At 52.5% G+C, this 19,695-nt stretch overlaps 1 protein-coding gene across 2 annotated transcripts in view; it reads right to left on the reverse strand.

Moving 5' to 3' along the window:
• PREX1 (phosphatidylinositol-3,4,5-trisphosphate dependent Rac exchange factor 1) overlaps positions 1 to 19,695 on the reverse strand; it is a 187,636-nt gene that overhangs the window by 93,481 nt on the left and 74,460 nt on the right. The window contains exons 2-4 of one of the 2 annotated variants that reach the window (XM_058685885.1): positions 13,743 to 13,814; positions 8,790 to 8,912; positions 1,933 to 2,037 (exon numbers count right to left, since the gene is read on the reverse strand). In XM_058685885.1, the coding sequence (XP_058541868.1) occupies positions 1,933 to 2,037; positions 8,790 to 8,912; positions 13,743 to 13,814 (300 nt within the window). The remainder of the gene's footprint in view (positions 1 to 1,932; positions 2,038 to 8,789; positions 8,913 to 13,742; positions 13,815 to 19,695) is intronic. The other variant, XM_058685886.1, reaches the window with a different exon arrangement.

Genomic DNA, 19,695 nt, shown 5'->3' on the forward strand with positions numbered 1-19,695 from the left:
CATGCAGGTTGGCTCTCTGGGCGTGTGGTTAACACTCCTTACGCTGCGGCCCGAAGCCACTCTACTCTTGTGTGCTCTATTCTCTACGTGCCCTTGGGAAATAAAACAGTACTTGGGGGCGGGAGTGTTGGTCTTTGACTGAATGAGCAGGGGATTTAGAAGTGAAGGATCGAGGGGCGCCTAGGTGGCTCAGTTGGTTAAGTCATGAGCTCACAGTCTGTGAGTTCGAGCCCCGCATCGGGCTCTGGGCTGACAGCTCAGAGCCTGGAGCCTGCTTCGGATTCTGTGTCTCCCTTTCTCTCTGCCCCTTCCCTGATTGTGTGCACTCTCTCTCTTGCTCTCAAAAATAAATAAACATTTTAAAAAATTAAAAAAAACAAAAGAAAGATCAGGATTTGAACCCACGAGAACATCAATCACTTTTCACGTACTCTTAGGAAGTCGCTGAAGATTTGAGATTCATCACAATCACCTGTGGCAAAGGCTATGCGGTGTCCCCCAAGGTATTCTTCCATGGCAACATTATTGCCATCTGGGCACACAGCTACATGCCCCAGCCTTCCCCGCAGCTGGGTGTAGCCGTGTGACTAGGTCCCGGATGTGAGTAGAAGAGATGTGTGCAACTATGCCTTTAAGAGGAGAAGGGCAGGCCCTCCTTCCCGCCCTTCTGCATCCCACTACCTGGAACGTGGAAGTGGTGAGAAGTCGACTTACACCCTGCTGATGAGGGTGCACACTAGGGCACTGGCTCCTGACACAAGGGCCCCTATACCAGCCCCAGACTGTCTACATCCGCACTGTTAACATGAAAGAGAAACATTTATCTCGTTGAAACCACTGTGATTTGGCATGTCTGCAGAGCAGACAAATGTATATCTTAGTTCATACACAACAGACAGTGGCTGGTAAAGCCCCAAGGAAGTCATAAATGAGAACCTTCATCCACAAGCCAAGCTCTCTGCAACTACAGAGCCTGTAGAGCCAAGGCCATCACGGATGTCTGGGGTGTGGCCCGACCCATATCTAGTCCCAGCTTACTTCCACAAGCGCAAGCCAACGCCCTCTCGGGCTCCACCCCACCCTTAGGGCCGGCGGTTTGGGTAGAGTTGACTCTGCCCTCCAGCTCCAGAAGTAGCCAATCAGCAACAACCAACCCCTCCATCCGGAACAACTGGCTCAGGGATAGGGTCTTGAGCCAAGCTGAGCCAATGAGCATAAGACCCAGGATTCTTGCTGTTACTACTGATGAGCCAAGGGGAGCTCTCTTATCCTAAAGCTGCTCAGTTATCAGAGGTATGAGCACAAAGCTGCTGGAGGCCACGTTGGCAACCCCAAGGAGACAGCCTCCCTGAGAATGGAACCAAGGCGGGGCAACGCAGAACCAAGAAACATGTCCCTGATGACATATTTACACACCTAGATTCTTCAGTGCCTGAAGCCCTCCGGGGTCTTAAACTTCCCAGAAAAGCGAACCCATGCATTTTGTTTTTTTTTTTTTTGGCTTAAGCCAATTTTAACTGGGCTTTCTTTCACTCATAACTAAATAATCCCAATAATACAATTATTACTACCATTGACACCACTCTTTTCAGGATCACGACTTTAGACCAGAAATTGGCAAACTTGGCCCGAGGGCCGGATCCAGCCCTCCGCCTGTTTAGTAAATAAACTTTCCTGGAACACACCCACGCTCACGCCTTTATATATTATTTATGGCGGCTTCCATGCTACCAGGGCAGAACTGAGTCACTGTGACAAAGAGCGCATGATGCAGAAAGGCAAACGTGTGGCCCTTTCCAGAGAACGTTCGGCGATCCCAGCATTACCCCAGCTGTCATGCCCAGCCGACCCGGGCAGCACGGGTCAGCGCGAAGCTCTCTCGCGCCCAGGGATTCGCAAGGCCGAAGCCGAGTGGAAGACAAGTAAACTCACCAAGAGGAAGGCACGGACAGTGGGGATCTTGTTGAGCTCCACAAGCAGCCGCAGGGCCTTCTCGTGGTTGCTGCAATATTCCTCGTACACGCAGAACTTGTCCTTCTGCAAGACAAGGACAGAGCCTGTGGGAGACAGCCCGAGGCAGGAGAGCAGGTGCTCTGAGATGTGCTCACAGCTGGGCCAGCCTGGGAGGAAGGACTAGCCCAGAGCCTGAGCGACCGACCACACAGCAGGAGGGGTTTCAGGTAAGGTGGCTCCCGCTCGCTGCCGGCCTCGCAGTCTCCACTCCTGTCCCCATTCTTCACCCAGCGGCCTGAGTAACCTTTCAGGAAGCAGCACAGCCCAGGGTCAAGTGCACGGACTCAAGCCTGCAGCCTGGGATTGAATCCCAGCTCTGCATTTACAAGTGTGAACCTGGGCAAGGTACCTGACCGCTCCGTGTCTCAGTTTCCTCATCAGTGGAGTTATTAATAGGCCTTAACTCATGGGGTTGTTATAAGAATTAAATGAGTTAAAACATAAGGTTTCAGCATATAGCAGGAGCTCAAGAAGTGTCCACCCTTAGTATTAAAGCACAAGTCAGACTGTGTCACACCCCTGCTTAAAACCCCCCAGTGGTGGGGCACCTGGGTGGCTCAGTCAGTTGAGCATCCGACTTCGGCTCAGGTCATGATCTCACAGTTGGTGAGTTCGAGGCCCGAGTCGGGCTCTGTGCTGACAGCTCAGAGCCCGGAGCCTGTTTCAGATTCTGTGTCTCCCTCTCTCTCTGCCCCTCCCCAGCTCATGCTCTGTCTCTCTGTCTCAAACATTTAAAACAAAAATTAAAAAAAACAAAACAAAAACCCAGTGGTATTCTATTACACTACAAATGAAATCCAACACTTGATTATGAATTTCAAGGGCCAGATACATGACCCTGTCTTTCTCTGACATCATCTCACTGGCCTTCTATCTACTCCTTGACTTTGCCAGCCTATTCCTACCTCAGGGCCTTTGCACTTGCCATTTCCTCTACCCAGAACACTATGCCCCCAGGCCTGACTACTCTCCAACTCAAATTCCACCTCCTCAAATGCCACCTGGATTACCCTAAAGCAGCCATCCAGGTATAATCTGGAATTATTCAGATTATTTGTTTACCTGTCTTTTCTGCAGGGTAGTCCGCTCCCTGAAGGCAGTGGACCACATCCATCTTGCTCACTGAGGTATTCCCAGACCCTGGCACAATGCCTGGCATACAGTAGGCCCCTCGATGAACACTTGCTAAATAACTGAACTTAAACACCTACCACGTGCAATGCCCTGTATATACGAATGTAAAGAATCTAGATAAAGCTCAGGAATGTGGGGGAGAAAATAGATCCCTGGTCTCTGCCACATAGCAGCGACAGCCTTGAGGCAAGGGGATACCTCTGTTGACCTCCAAACGCCCCCTAAGCCCCAAGTTGGACTCTTTCCAATCTAGAGGTCATCTGTGGGTCACCAGGTCTGTAACCATCCGTCAGGGCTTCTGGGACCAACAGGAAGCTTTGCACTGAACATTCTTGGTTCCAAAAGGCTCACACAATACTGCTTCCCAGCCCGCCAAACCCTAAACAAGGATGTCCTGGGTAAAGCCACTGGACAGGAAGGGCTGAAGGGCCTTGACCTTGCACTGGGGGTTGGGCAGGAGACCCCAAGAAGCTAAGGAAGGAAGAGGCGGGTCTACAAAGCAAGTAACTCGTCTTGTTTCTAAACAAACCCCCCAGTCATCCTGCCGATGGGCGGCTACAGGAAGCAGAAAACCAGAGAGGAGAGAGGATGGGTTTCAGAATCAGTAAGCTGCCCCCACCCGCCCGGGCGCGCCTCTGGGGGCTCCGTGTGCACCCTCTGAGCAGACGCCCTGAACAGCAAAGGGCCCACAGCCGGAGCCACTGGCCGACACGGAGCGCTACTCTCTTGGAAAGAGGGTGAACCCATTCGGTCCTCGCAGGAACCTGCCAGGCGGTTACTGGATCCGCCCCACTCACACGTGGGCAAACCGAGGCCAAGTCCCGAGCCCGGGGTCGCACAGCCTCTCTCAACTCCCCCTTGCTGCCATGAAGCTCCGGGGCCTGACCGAAGATGGGGATGGGAGTGGGAGGCAACAGGGGGACAAAACCCAAGCCACAACACCACAAACAAAGCTCGGACGGGACTGCAGAGAATGATGAAAAAGTTACTCGAGAACCAGACCGCCTGGGTAGGAAACCCAGCCCCGGGCTCCCTAAGTAGCGGGTGTGACCCTGGACAAGCTGCTTCACCTCTTTACGCCTTGGTTTCCTCATCCGCCAAACAGACATGATAACAGCCCCTGACTGCTTGCGCTGCTGGCGGGGTAAATAACTTAATATTTAATATAACTGGGACACAATGAACTCTATATAATATTTCAAAATTCCTCGAAAAGTATTAGCTACAAACACAATGGACAAACATGAATATTAGAGAAAAACACCAAAACAGACAACGTTAGGATCATCCGGGAGAAACAGCCCTGACGCCTACCTCCAAGGAGCGGCCACAAATGACCTGAAATGTTACAAGACACAAGCCACATGTTCCAAACACTACCAACAATGTCTGCATGCACACGGAAACACACAGAGTCCCCGACCATCTCCCTCACCCAGTGTCTGCAGACTCGCAAGGGCAGGGAAGGGGAAAAAGGGACCCCAGCATCCCCGCCCCCGCCCCCCGCACACACACTGCCCGAGCGGACGCTTTCCATTTCCACTGGTCTCCAGGGAGCCCATGGGACCATCAAGGCCCGTGGAGACTGGTCAGGAGGTCTGCACCACAGGGGTTCACCCAAGCAAGGACAAAAGATGTGAGGGAGGCCTCTAGACACAGGTGGAGCCAGGCCTCAGCTGCGGACCACGGGGAGGCGGGCTGCAGAGAAGAGAGAAAGGGCCTTTCTGGTTGAAGGTGACAGGAAGTGGCCCGCCTGAGGCCTGCTCCTGCAGAGAAGGCCTGCAGGGCTCTATTACGGGGGGGGGGGGGGGGGGGGGGGGGGGGGGGGGGGCTGGGCTCTGAATGCAAGCACATGAAGGACAGACAGCAGGAGGTCCCAACCATATGTAAGGAGCTCTAGCGACTGGGGGGGCCCCTACTAGTGCTGTTCAGAGATAAGACACCAGAGCCCCTGAGACCACAGCGGCATCAACCTCAACCTCATACGTGCAATCGCAAGTTCTCCAGCCAAGTTCACGGTCTGGCTTCCCAGGTTGCCAGCTCTGCGGCCTTGGACAAGGCATGTCATGTTTCAGAGCCTCTGCGTTCTTGTCCGTAAATTGTAGACAATAACGGCTTCCCCACCAAGAGGTGGTTTGGCAAGATTATCAGGTGAGTGCTTAGAATGGTCCAGAGCAAGGACTCACTAAGTCTTGGCTGGTATTAGTGTTGCTGTCATTGAGGCTGCTCTCACTACCATCGTCAGGACCTCGGGTGAACAGGTCTGTGGACAGGGTGGGGCACTGGGTGGGTAGGTTCTGATGGTGAAAAGAAGAGACGCGAAGTGGGGAGGAAGGGAGCTGAGTGGGTTCAGAGGTTTAGAAAAGGCCGGCAGGGAAAGGCACCAGGCAGAATCCGGGAAAGGCAGTAGGCCTTGACCTCAGGTACGTCTCCCTGCTCGGCTGTGCAGTGTCCACCTCCCCCCATCCACCCCTGCCCTGTGAGCCCCGTGGGGGCGGGGCTTGCGTCAGCTGGGGTCACTGCCGTAGTGCCAGTGGGGACTGGAGTCGCCAGCAGGGAGCAGGCATCGTGAGGACTTGATGAATGGAGGCAAGGAAGCAGGAGGAATTAAGAGGAGCCCAACAGACCTCAAACCAGCTCCCGCTCCTTCTAGATGACCCTGGTCCACTGCAGCCGCGGCCTCGGCTCTTTGCTGGGACGTGCCTGGTTTTACCCACCCGCCACCCATTCCCCCTTGTTCGTTCTGGTCATGGCCCCCAACTTTTCCCCTGGGAACCACCTCCTCCACTGAGCCCACTGACCCCACCCCACTCCCAGGCACCGCAAGTGAGCGCACGACCCAGGCCAAATCAATCAAAGAGTCCCCTGTCCTGGCAACGGTGGCCATGTGTCCCAAGCTGGGCCAAGGACAGCCCTCAATGACTCATGCTGGAATTACTGTGGAGAGAGGCTCTCTTTGAACTGTCACTGCCGAGCTGGCAGACTGTCAGCCTGAAGCTGCTAAAGGCCACGTCTGCCACCCTGTGAGGCATTCGGCCCCCCACCCCTCGAGAATGAAGCCAACACAGAGGAAATCAGAGCCTAAAGAGAAAGACCGAGTCCTGGAAACACCATATGGGGCCCTGGATCCAGCTATGCCTAAATCCCGCTCACTGGAATATTTCGTTTGTATGAGCCATAAAGTCTTTTTTGTTGGCTTAAGCCTACTTGAATTGGTGTTTTCATCACTCGCAATGAAGACAGTCCTAATAAATGCATGCTCTGAAAGGCGGGAGAAAATGAAAAACTGGACCCAAGCCTGGTGAGGTGACAGGGTCTCCCTGTCCACCTCCATCTGTACCCTGAAAAGACTGGGCCAGAAAGCAGAGGCAGATCTGTTTATTCTCACACGCTAACCCCAATCAAAGAGTGGCACTGGCTGGAACTGGTGAGAAGGAGTCTCAAGCCCCACCCCCACCCCAGGGAGCCCGAGGCAGAATGCTGTGATTGATTAGCGATGTCTGCCGTGGCTGCAGTGAGGGGAGGCTCCCCCGAGCCCCTCTTCCCGTCTGTCATCGTCTCCTTCAGCTTGTGAAAACGGCAGGGGACCAGGACTTGAGGCTTGGAGAAGTTAAATTTAGCAAATGGAGACACCCCCTCCTCAAAACCATGCCCGGCTCCATCACTCCCCTGTCCCTGCCTGGAGCCTAATCCCAGCTGTGTCTCGGGGCCCCAGACCCAGCAGATATGGAAATGCTGCTTTTGACGGCTCAGAGCCCAAGTGTTCAATTTCCTCCCAGGGGCCCCACATGGGGCTTTGATTGTCGTGCCAAGAAGAAAGGGACAAGCAGTTGTGCACACACAGATGTGGTGGGCGGGGAGCCCGTGGCTGCGGGGTTGGGACGTGAAGGAGAAGAAGTGGACAGATGCCAGCTGGGACAGCTGGGGGAGAGGGTCGAGCCCCCGGGGAGGCTTCACGGATCGTCAGAGGTGACGGCTGCCGCCCGCAACGGCCCGGGAGCCTCGCTGCCTCCACGGACACCATCTGCTCCAGACCACTCGCTTTACACCCAAAAAGACCGAGGCTCAGGCGGAGGCTGGCCACGTGGACGCCTCCCCCATCGCAGAGGGAAGCGTGAGATCCCGGCCTGACTTTTGCGAGGGTTTCCCCAACGTATCATCCGCTTATCTGCACAGCTACAGGGAGGGGGTGAGAGCCACTCACACCGCACGACCCTGCTAAAAACCTGCAATTCTTAGGGGGAGATCTCTATGGGATCTGCCCCCACGGCATCCCTGCACCCCCTCCATCACTGACTCTGCACCGGCCACACCAGCCTGCCTGCCTTCCCCTCTGTGGACACCTGGTCCAGGGCCTCTGCCCTCGCGAGGGTCTCCCTCTGGAACGTCCCGCCCCCCACCCCCACCCCCCCGCCAAGATCATCCCACTTTACCATGCTCCAGAGGCCTGCCCTGAGGCAGTCGGGGTTGCCAGATAAAACACGGGACACCCAGACGAGAAACACGGGACACCCAGATGAGTCTGAATTTCAGAGGAACAACAAATCATTTCTTACTGGAAGTGTGTCCCAAACAGTGCATGAGACATACTTACACTAAAGAATTATCTTTCATTTGCCAATTTGCTCAGATGTCAATGGGTGTTTCTGTTTGCTCCGTCTAGCAATCCTGTCCCTGACTTCCCAATTTCAAGCAACTTCGAGCACAGTCACTCCTCGCACATCTGTATTTTATATCCTTCGTAACCCGGGTCACCATCTGCACTGGTGCCCTCCGTTTCTGCAGCCTACGAGCCTCACGGTGGCGACAATAAATCTGTCTTATTTAGGGCAGCATTCCTCAGCGCCTGGCACACAGTAGGTGTTTAGGATGTGTTTCAGGAAACTTAGCGTGTAAGGTGATGAAAAACATAAGCCCTGGGGCCAAATTACAATGGCTCGAGTCCCGGCTCCAGCATTCCCTGGCCGTGTGAGCTTGAATCATGATCTACCCTCTCTGGGCCTCCGTTCCCCTGTTTGTAAAGTGAGTACAGTAACGATGCACGCCGTCGAAGGCTGTTGTGAAGTTTTAATCAATTAAAATACGTGAAGCACTTAGAACAGCACCCGGCACAAAGAGGACATCTGTGCTAGTTTGCCATCAACTCAGTAGGTGGTGGTCAGGTTTCAGGGTGCCCACCCCCTCCTCCCGCCAACCATTCTCTCACTATTCCAAGCAACTCGGGAATCCCGCAGGAAGAGACAGACTATTGTGAAAAGCCATCGGCCTCTCCGACCAGCAGCTGAGTGGGAACCCAAGACACCCTCGTGGGTCGGGGGGTGGCCAAGCTGGGACTCGCACCCAGGTATGTCTGGCCCAGGTCCACCCTCTTGGCACTGGCTACCCTGTTGGTCATTCTGCGGCAGAAGGGTCCTGCCAGGCCAGGAGGTCACGGGAACCCCAGGACATGGTCGTTCCACAAGGAGCCCAAATAGCACTAATCTGCAGGGACCGAACGGCTTCCCCCTGTTCCTGTGGGCAGAGGCTGGGCCTGCCTGCCACCTACCTCTCCGTGTCCCAGACAGGCCTGCAGAGGAGGCTGGGGAAGAAGCCCACTCCCCCAAAGCTACAGGCTCCCACAGGGGCTGGGGCACCGTACTCACGAATTTTAAAAAAACGTTCCCAAGTTCATGCTGAGACTGAGGCTCGGGATGTAAACAATACTCCAAGGCAGCCAAGAAATCCTTGTGAACTTCCAAGATGTCTTCGATGTTCGAGAACAGGATCTGTGAGGAAAAGCGAGGCCCAAGGATAGAGTTAATCAAGGCACAGAGGGAGCGCAAAATCAAGCATAAAAACATGCATAACCCCCAGTGTAGACGAGAATATGATGCAACAGGCACACTGATACACTGCAGCCAGTTTAGCCACTAACGAAAATAACTAGAACAAAATACTGCCAACATTTATTCATGCCTAATCCTGTGCTACGCACTTTACATGCATTTACGGCATCGAACTTTCTGTGTAACTCCATGAGGCAGAAACTACCGTCATCCCCCACTTATAGATGAAGAACGGGGACCCAAAATAAATTAATATTCTCAAGGTCACGCAGTCCACTAAGCAGCAGAAGGGAGGTTCACACTCAGCATGCAGGGAACTAGATATTAAGACATTCATCACAATTTTCATCATGGTCGACAACGAGCATGTTGGATCAGAAGACTTGATTTTTAAAACGATGAGGGTCCTTCCATGCACCCATCATGTGATGTGCCCAAAGAAAATACAACAGGGAAGGATGTTCAAAATATGCATAGGAGTCCCTGCGTGGCTCAGTCAGTTAAGCGTCCGGCTTTGGCTCAGGTCATGATCTCACAGTCCGTGAGTTCGAGCCCCACGTCGGGCTCTGTGCCGACAGTTCAGAGCCTGGAGCCTGCTTCGGATTCTGTGTCTCCCTCTCTCTCTGCCCCTCCCCCCCACCGCTCTCTCTCAAAAATAAACATTAAAAAAAATCTTTTTTCAATATGCTGTCTAAACTTTCACAAACAATACATAAGGCTGCCTCTTCCCCTGAATGAATCTACAGAGTTTGAAATGCACATACAACCTGACCCAACAATTCTACATTTTAGGATTTAACTGGCAACCAGTTGTCTCCGACCAGGGACAATTTGGCCCCCCAGGGGACATTTGTGGGACAATGTCCCAATGTCTAGGGACATTTGTGGTCATCACAAACTGTGGGGAAGGGATGTTACCAGCATCTCATAGGTAGAGGCTAGGGATGCTATTAAACACAATACACAGGAAAAGCCCATCACAGCAAAGAATTACCCGGCCGAAAGTGTTAATAATGCCAAGGTGAAGAGCACACTGCAGCCTTGTCGGCAATGGCAAAAATCTGGGGAAAAGGCAAATGGCCGAAGGGGGGACTCATCAGATAGCTGGATCAACTGGCCTGATTATAATCAAGTAAATTCTACATAGTGAAATACTATGCAGTCTGTAAGAAGAATCTGCAGATCTGTATATACGGACATGCAATCCTGGAATGACCCTTAATATATATTGTTAAGTGGGGGGGTGGGGGGGTTGGGAGGGGGGAATCATGGTGGCAAACAAGACTCCAGGATGGGCCCGTCTGTGTTTCAAAAGAAAAAAAAAAAGCCATTCCTCTCCAGAGGAACGAAAGCAGAGCCTATCTGAGTGAAGAGTCAAGCTGGTCACTGCAGGGACCTCTGGGAAGGAGAACTAAGAATTAAGAAGACTTTCATTTACTTAAGGTCCTTTTGAACTGCATAAATCCTCTTTCCCTTTAAAAAAAAAAAAAAAAAAAGAGGTGAGGGGGCCTGGGTGGCTCAGTTGGTTGAGCGTCCGACTTCAGCTCAGGTCATGATCTTGCAGTTTATGAGTTTGAGCCCCGCATCAGGCTCTGTGCTGACAGCTCGGAGCCTGGAGCCAGCTTTGGATTCTCTGTCTCCCCTCTCTCTGCCCCTGTCTCTTTCTCCCTCTCTCTCTCTCTCTCTGTGAAAAATAAACATTAAAAAAAATTTTTTCGAAAAGAGGTACATTTTTTTTATTTAATTTTGAAGAAGGTCCTCAGATGTTTCAAAAACTAAAGCACAGTAAAATGAATCCAGCGAGAAGTCCCTCCTCCCAGCCATCCTACTGGGGCCCACAGCAGGGGTAACCAGTGTTAGGACTGGTTTGTGGTTCCCTCTGGGATTATTATTCATTCATTCAGCAAATACTGACTGACTGAGCACCTACTGTGTGCCAGGCACTGTTACAGGCCCTCGGGGATACGGCAGGGAACAGACATGTGCCTGCCTTCATGGAGGTGACATTCTAATGGAAGGGGACAGGCCACAAACAAAGAACCAAAACAAGTGTTTGTTTTTTAATGTTTTTTGTTTTTTGTTTTTTTTTTTCAGAGAGAGAGACAGCATGAGCGGAGGAAGGGCAAAGAGAGCGGAGGCAAAGGATCTGAAGGGGGCTCTGTGGTGACAGCAGAAAGCCCAACGAGGGGCTCAAACTCACGAACCGTGAGATCATGACCTGAGCAGAAGTTGGATGCTTAACCGTCCAGGGGGTACCTGGGTGGCTCAGTTGGTTAAGCGTCCAACACCTTTTTTTTTTCCCTAATGTTTATTTACTTTTGAGAGAGAGAGAAACAGAGTGTGAGTGGGGGAGGGGCAGAGAGAGAGGGAGACACAGAACCTGAAACAGGCTCCAGGCTCTGAGCTGTCAGCACGGAGCCCGACGCGGGGCTCGAACTCACGGACCGCGAGATCGTAACCTGAGCCGAAGTGGCTGTCCAACTGAGCCACCCAGGCGCCCCAAGCGTCCAACTCTTGATCTCAGCTCAGGTCTTGATCTCAGGGTCTTGTGTTCAAGCTCTTCGTTGGGCTCCATGCTGGGCGTGAAGCCTATTTAAAAAACAAAACAAAAACAAAAAAACAGAGTTTTCTAGGGGGTAAGAAGCACTAAGGACAAAAGGAAAACAGGAAGAGAGTCCCAGGGTGGGACAGAGGGCCATGGACAGCCCTGCTGAGAAGGGGACAGGTGAGTCCAGACCTCCAGGAATGAAGACCAAGCCCGTGGACCTTTGAAATGTACCAGAAAGTCTACAGAGGGAGATGGCCTGAGGGTGGGCAGGGAAGGCTGGGCTGGAGACCACTCCTCAGTCTCTGCCCTTCCTCCTCCGCCAGCCCTGGAGGACACACTCACCCTGGAGGTGGTTGGAAGAATCACCCGCACTATTTGCTTGTTTTTCTCCCTTCATCTTGCCCAGTGCACACGGTTGGATCTGCTTATGTTGAGGACAGATATGATAGATACAGATCACACTATGTACTACACTCACCTCAAGGGATGGCTGTAAATTTCAAAATGAACATCTGTCTCCCAAGCGTGTACCCAAAGAAATGACAGCCTGTGTGGTCATAAAAGCCCGAAACTGGAAATAAGTCAAATATCCATCCACAGGGGAACGGATGGTAAATTATGGGACACTCGCACTATGGATTACTACCCAGCAATGAAAAAGACCGGATCGTAGCTACGCATGACAACATGGGCAAACCTCACACACGTAACAGTGAGAAAAGATACCAGACGTGAAAAAGCTCACTTTTGCATAAAAGTGCAAAACTAATCAATAACTGGGGCACCTGGTGGCTCAGTCCGTTGAGCATCCGACTTCGGCTCAGGTCATGATCTCACAGTTCGTGAGTTCGAGCCCCACGTCAGGCTCAGTGCTGTCAGGGTGGAGCCTGCTTGGGATTCTCGCTCCCTGTCTCTCTCCGCCCCTCCCCCGCTCACGGTCTCCTCTCTCTCTCAAAAATAAATAAAACATTAAAAAAAAAAAACCAATTGAGGGGCGCCCGGGTGGCTCAGTGGGTTAAGTGTCCAACTTCGGCTCAGGTCATGATCTCAACGGTTTGTGAGTTTGGGCCCCGCGTCGGGCTCTGTGCTGACAGCTCGGAGCCTGGAGCCTGTTCAGATTCTGTGTCTCCCTCTCTCTCTGCCCCTCCCCCACTCATGCTCTGTCTCTCTCTGTCTCTCAAAACTGAATAAATGTGAAAAAAAAAAATTTTTTTAATAAAAAAAAATTTTAAAAAGACAAAACTAATCGATGGTTACCTTTGGGGAGTGGGCATTTACTGGGAGGGGGACACAGGAGCCTGCTGGGGCAGGAAATGCTCTGTCTTCATTTGGATCATGGCTACATAGACGTGTTCATACATGAAACTGCATCACGTCCGACACAGAGGATGCACCCTTTACTGTATGTGAGTTATATACCTCACAAAAAAAGTAATCTTTTAAAGACTGAAATAAGTTACAATTTAAAGTTATCATAATTTTTGAATCGCAATAAAGAAACAGACTGTGATAAATACATGTGATAAACAAACAGCAGGTCCTCAGCAAATATTTGCTGAATGAAGGAGTGAATAAATGAATGAACGCACGCATGCATAAAATGCCAAAATCCCAGCACCATCGGGGACCGGCCATGCAGTGACCCTGAACATCTCTTTGCATCTAAAGCCTCAGCTTTTTACCCGAAACACTGAGCTCAGAATTATCAACTGCAAGGCTGCTGTCCAGACTAGCCGGCACATGTGGGGAGAACATCCTGTCTGACCAAGTCCCTCACGTGCTACCCAGGTCGGCCGCCTCTGACACCCACCCCACGCTGTCTCCCCTCTCCCCCGGACCAGGACCCTGGAGCCCCAAGAACTAAAGGCAGCCTCCCAGAGGGTGAGGTCACACTGGAAAGCCAGGCCTAGCGAGTGCGGGGGCCTCTGCCATGCACACAGAGGGCCTATTGACGTCCTCCCGAAACTCCCCAGAGCCGCAGCCAAGACGAAGGCCGGACCCAATTGCTCAGCCGCTCTGCCTCGACACTCAATGCCCGGTGCAGGGGCACGGGCCAGGGCCGCCGAGAGGGCAGCTGGAGGGGCCAGGCTCCCAGGGGCGCTCGGGAAGGGATTTTCCACTGGCTTCACGCCAGAAGGCCTGGCACAGAGAAGACTGGAAGACAGGATGGCCGTGGTGAGCGAGGCACACAGCGGCAGAGGGGCTGGCCCAGCGATCCACACCTTGACGTTCTCTTCCGTGAGGCCCTTCTCCACGGAGTCTGCCACGTTCTGCCGGATGCGATGTAGGAATGCCTGGGGGAAGAGAAGCAGGGAGAGGTGAGCACCCAGGCCTCTGATCTCCCCGGGGTGGCCTGAAAGGAGGGTGACACGTTCAAACGCCACCTAGGACACGGGAGGTACCACGGTCCAGGAACTTGGGTGGGGAGTAAGGAAAAACCTCCCCGGCTCCTGCGTTAAAAAACACACGGGAACATCCCTCACCCCCATTCGGTCCACAAACGTTTACTGAGCATCTCGCACACCAGGCCCTGTGCAGACGCACCCGCAAAGCCTTGCCCTCAGGGAGACGAGCCCCCATCTGCTTCCTTACCCATCGCTCTCCCTCTAAAACTATAATTCATTTCCCTTTCTCTTTTTCCCCCTTTCTCAAAATTTTAACTTCCAAGGGCTCCTGGGTGGCTCAGTCAGTTACGCCTCTGACTCTTGATTTCGGCTCAGGTCACGATCTCACAGGTTCATGAATTCGAGCCCCACGTCGGGCTCTGCGCTCACAATGTGGAGCCTGCTTGGGATTCTCTCCCTCTCCTTCTCTCTCTCTCTCTCTCTCAAAATAAATAAACTTAAAAGAAATTTAACTTCTAAATCATAACACATTCACATGGTTCGAGAGTCGAAAATATAGAAAGTCAAAAATACGACAAGTCTCTTTTACACACTGAGCCCTAAGGCATCGAGTTCCTCCCCATCCCCCGCACGGGAACCAGAACTACAAGTGTCTTCCATAACCTTCCGGAGAATCTTTATGCAAAAGTAACAAACACAAATACTCACATATACACACATGTATTCTTTTTTTTTTTTTTAATGTTTATTTATTTCTGAGAGACAGAGAGACAGAGCATGAGCAGGGGAGGGGCAGAGAGAGAGGGAGACACAGAATCCGAAACAGGCTCCAGGTTCCGAGCTGTCAGCAGAGCCCGACGCGGGGCTCGAACCCACGAACCATGAGATCATGACCTGAGCCGAAGTTGGACGCTCAACCGACTGAGCCTCCCAGGCACCCCACCCATACACGTATTCTGACTTTTCTCCTTTTTTCACACCAATACACAGCAGCATCCCTAGGACGTGCTGCACCTGCTTTTCCGCTTGGTACTGTCCAGAGATCCTTCATATCCCTACACGGACAGCATCCTTGTTCTCTTCTACAGCTGCCCGGAACCCTGGTGTTTGGACGGAGCACAGCCATTCTGCCACTTTTCTCAGGGGCTCAGAATAGAGAAATCACTTCTCTCCCCTGTGATGTGACAGACGACGAAGGCAGGGGAGCGTCGGGGACCGTGGGGAGCTGGCAAGCACGTCCCATCGGAGGGGACGGCCGCGTCTCCCTTCCAAGCGTGGTCAGGTGGGAAGGCGCGGGCCCAGCACCGCCAGGTGTTCTGGGATCTGTTTTCAACAGAAGCCAGAAGGTAAGATTTTTAAGGCAAAGTCTCTCCGTTTTTAAATCTTGGCAAAATATCGGTGGCTTTCGTGGGGAACTGGGTTTTAGGAGTCAAACGTGAAAGTGGGGGCACCAGAACAGAGGGGCACAGCCATGCCGATGAGAAATGACGGCAGCCTGGCCCCGGTGTGGGTGGGGTGGCGGGGGACGGACCTGAAGGAGGGGCGGGGGGTGGCCGACACACCCGGGGATACCGAGGCCACTCCCCTCACGGCAAACTCTGCCCGGTCAGCCCCACTCTGGGACTTGGACCCAGGCTGACCCGGCAACAGCCATGTGACATCCCCTGGGGAAATGACTTCACGGTGCTGTCACGGCCACAGGGCCACGATGAGCTGGGGTGGCCTGCCAGCTGCCCTTCCTGCCACAGCTGATTACAGAGTGGCGACTCTGCGAGTGAGGGCTGGGTGAGGGCACCGTGTCCCCACCGCAGAAGTCGGCTGAGGGTTAATCAAGAGTGCGTGTCACGTGACCATGCTTGTCTGGGGAGGGCTCCGAGCAGTGGGAGATGGAAGGGACACCCAGGATAGAGGACAGCAGGGGCAGGCAGGCACAGGGGAGGCTGGCCTTCCACAGACGGCTGTGAGACCCGTTTCCATCACCCGAGGGACATCAGTGGCTGTCGCAGGGCCCTGGCCACCGGCAGGCTCGGGTCTCCCGGGAGGTAGTGCACTGGTGGCTCACACAGCCGGTCATGGAGAGGAAAGTCGGGGACACACAGCAAGGCAGCCTCACCCAGTCCTCCCAGCACGTTTACATCCCCAGCCTGGACTCCCCTGAAGACTGGACAGCTCGGCCTGGGTGCCTGGGGGCGTCTGGAACCTAATTCCCAAGCCCCCCTCCAAACCCACACCACCCAAGCTCTCTTCCCAGCCTGATCAACAGCACCTGTGCCTGCCAAGGGCACCAGTCAAAACCCCCCAATTGTCCCAGTCACCCTCCACCCCTCTCTTTCCCTAGGACCCCCTCCCCCCACCTTCTGTCCATCGGCAAATGCCTTCAGCTTCACCTTCCACAGGCACTAAAAAATCCAAGCCCTTCTCCCCACATCCATCACCTCCTCCCTGTTCCCCCTCACTGTCCCCAAAGTCCTTTCTCCACACATGGCCGGAGGGATCCTATTAAATAGGTAAATCAGATGTCAATTCGCAGCTTAAAATTCTCCCTGGCTTCCCGCTACACTTTAAAACAAATGTCCTGGGACGCCTGGGTGGCGCAGTCGGTCGAGCGTCCGACTTCAGCCAGGTCACGATCTCGCGGTCCGTGAGTTCGAGCCCCGCGTCGGGCTCTGGGCTGATGGCTCGGAGCCTGGAGCCTGTTTCCGATTCTGTGTCTCCCTCTCTCTCTGCCCCTCCCCCGTTCATGCTCTGTCTCTCTCTGTCTCAAAAATAAATAAACGTTAAAAAAAAATTTTTAAACAAATGTCCTTCCGCAGCCCATAAAGCCCCCATGATCTCGTCCTAGTTAATCTCTCTGACCACACCTTCCAGCATTCCATCACCCCACACCTAGATAATCTTCAGCCCCACTACCATTCTGTTTGTTCCACCTGCCAGGAGACATTCCTGCCTCAGGACCTTTACACATACAGTTCCTGCTACCAGGATCTTCTCTCCAGCTCTGCCATGGGCCAGCTCCTTCTCATCCATCAGGCCTTAGGCCAAATGTCACCTCCTCTAAGAAGCCCTCCTGTCTTCATACACTTCCCACCTTTCCATCTTACATTAAAAGCCCATATGACAGATGAAAAGAGTGAGGTGAGGTCATCTACACCAGCTCCTAAGGCAAGGGCCAAGATCAGAAAGGACTATGGCTGGGATGAAACCTTTACCGCAATCCAACAATGGAGGTCAGGCTTGGAAACTGACAGTTTGGGTTTAAACCTTCCTACCGGGAGTACTGATGCATAGGGGCACTTGTACCCCAATGTTTATAGCAGCACTCTCAACAATAGCCAAATTATGGAAAGAGCCTAATTGTCCATCAGTTGATAAATGGATAAAGAAGTTGTGGTTTATATACACAATGGAGTACTACGTGGCAATGAGAAAGAACGAAATATGGCCTTTTGTAGCAACGTGGATGGAACTGGAGGGTGTTATGCTAAGTGAAATCAGCCATACAGAGAAAGACAGATACCATATGGTTTCACTCTTATGTGGATCCTGAGAAACTTAACAGAAACCCATGGGGGAGGGGAAGGAAAAAAAAAAAAAAAAGAGGTTAGAGTGGGAGAGAGCCAAAGCATAAGAGACTCTTAAAAACTGAGAACAAACTGAGGGTTGATGGGGGGTGGGAGGGAGGGGAGGGTGGGTGATGGGTATTGAGGAGGGCACCTTATGGGATGAGCACTGGGTGTTGTATGGAAACCAATTTGACAATAAATTTCATATATTGAAAAAAAAAAACAAAAAACCTTCCTGCCGTGTAACCTCAGGAAAATGCATTATCCTCTCTGAGTCTCAGTTTACTATTGGGGATCATAGCAATACTGTCTTACCTTTTAGAATATAGTAGGATTAAGTGAGCTGCCCTCAGGGAGCTTGCCTCTCTCTCTCTCTCTCTCTCTCTCTCTCTCTCTCTCTTTTTTTTAATTTAATGTTTACTTATTTTGAGAGAGAGGGAGACACAGAGCATGAGCAGGGGAAGGGCGGAGAAAGAGGGAGACACAGAATCCCAAGCAGGTTCCAGGCTCTGAGCTGTCAGCACAGAGCCCGACGCGGGGCTCATACTCTCGAGCGGTGAGATCATGATCTGAGCCAAAGTCGGACGCTCAACCCACTGAGCCACCCAGGTGCCCCGGGAGCTTGCCTCTCTTGACCCAGCTGTATCTCAGGGGCTGAGAGGAGTGCCTGGCACACAGCAAGCACTCAAAAATCAAAGGAAGGGATGGAGTGTGTCTGACACACAGCAGGAGCCTCAACTCGAGCCACTTGGTAGCCTGTTAGAAGCCTGTTAGCCTTCCCTTTTAAAGGACAACAGGGACAGGGGACAGGAGCTCCTAGGGAATATTTCATCAGGGCAACGCCGCTGCTGGGAAGGCCAGCCTCCAGCCTCCTGAGACTGGAGGGAGACAAAGGCATGCTGGCCCAGCACAGCCGGGGGACAGCAGGAAGCTGGGAGCGCTGGCCTAGATCGGGCTTCCTGTCCTGGTTTCTTCACACAAGCAAAGCCACCACCATTGTGCTGGGACAATGAGAGGCTTGGGCCACCCACAGAGTTGCCGCAAACAGGCCCGTGTGAGGGGCACAATGGGCAGCTGGTGACCCGGAAAGAATGGGTGGGCAGGGGCTCCGGGCCCAGCCCTTGCTGCCCAAGGCACGATCGGCTTTTCCAGGCCGTGCCAATGCCCTCTGTAGCAGGCTGGGTGGTTACAGGGGACCCTCGGGGGCGACTCCTTGTCCAAGCCTCGACAGTTCTGGAAATGCAGCCAAAAGCAGCCATGTCTTGGGAACCTCCTTTAGGGACAAGGCCATTCTCAGGACTCCCAGGGCAGCCTGAGCCTCTGCTCTGGCCCCGGGACCTTTGTCCATGCTACACCCATGCCACACTGCTGCCCAGGCTCCTGCCCCCACGTCTAACCAAACACCCCTCTGCTTTTTTGATGACGATGACGATGATGGTATCTAGAGGTTGTAGAAAAAGACCAGAGAAAAATACTAACCAATAGCCACAAACCCAGATTTGGCACATCTTAGCATTATCCCAAACTTCCTTTAGGCCTTTTTTTTTTTTATTTTTTTTTTAACGTTTATTTATTTTTGAGACAGAGAGAGACAGAGCATGAGCGGGGAAGGAGCAGAGAGAGAGGGAGACGCAGAATCCACAGCAGGCTCCAGGCTCTGAGCCATCAGCCCAGAGTCCGACGCGGGGCTCGAACTCACGGACCGCGAGATCGTGACCTGAGATGAAGTCGGCCGCTGCACCGACTGAGCCACCCAGGCGCCCCAGTGCAGTCTTTAAAGTAATAACACATCTCCACATTGAAAATGAAAAGAATCTATTAAATGCGTTAATATTATGAACAGTATTTGTTGCATGGTAAATAGTATTATCCGTTATTATCAATAACAGTTTTAGAAGGTGTAGGTATAACTATCAGATCTAGAGTGAAGTTGAGCTACCTGTGATAAAATCCATTGATGCTGAAAAACCCCATTGGTGCTGTATATGTTTCATCACTGACTTTTCAAATTACATTGTCAGGGTGCCAGGGTGGCTAAGTCAATTACGTGTCTAGCTTTTTTTTTTTATTTTTTTTTTATAATTTTTCTTTAACGTTTATTTATTTTTGAGACAGAGAGAGACAGAGCATGAACGGGGGAGGGGCAGAGAGAGAGGGAGACACAGAATCGGAAGCAGGCTCCAGGCTCTGAGCCATCAGCCCAGAGCCCGAAGCGGGGCTCGAACTCACGGACCGCAAGATCATGACCTGAGCCGAAGTCGGACGCT

Source organism: Neofelis nebulosa, chromosome 9, assembly GCF_028018385.1.
Source record: "Neofelis nebulosa isolate mNeoNeb1 chromosome 9, mNeoNeb1.pri, whole genome shotgun sequence".
Classification (NCBI taxonomy): Eukaryota; Metazoa; Chordata; class Mammalia; order Carnivora; family Felidae; genus Neofelis; species Neofelis nebulosa.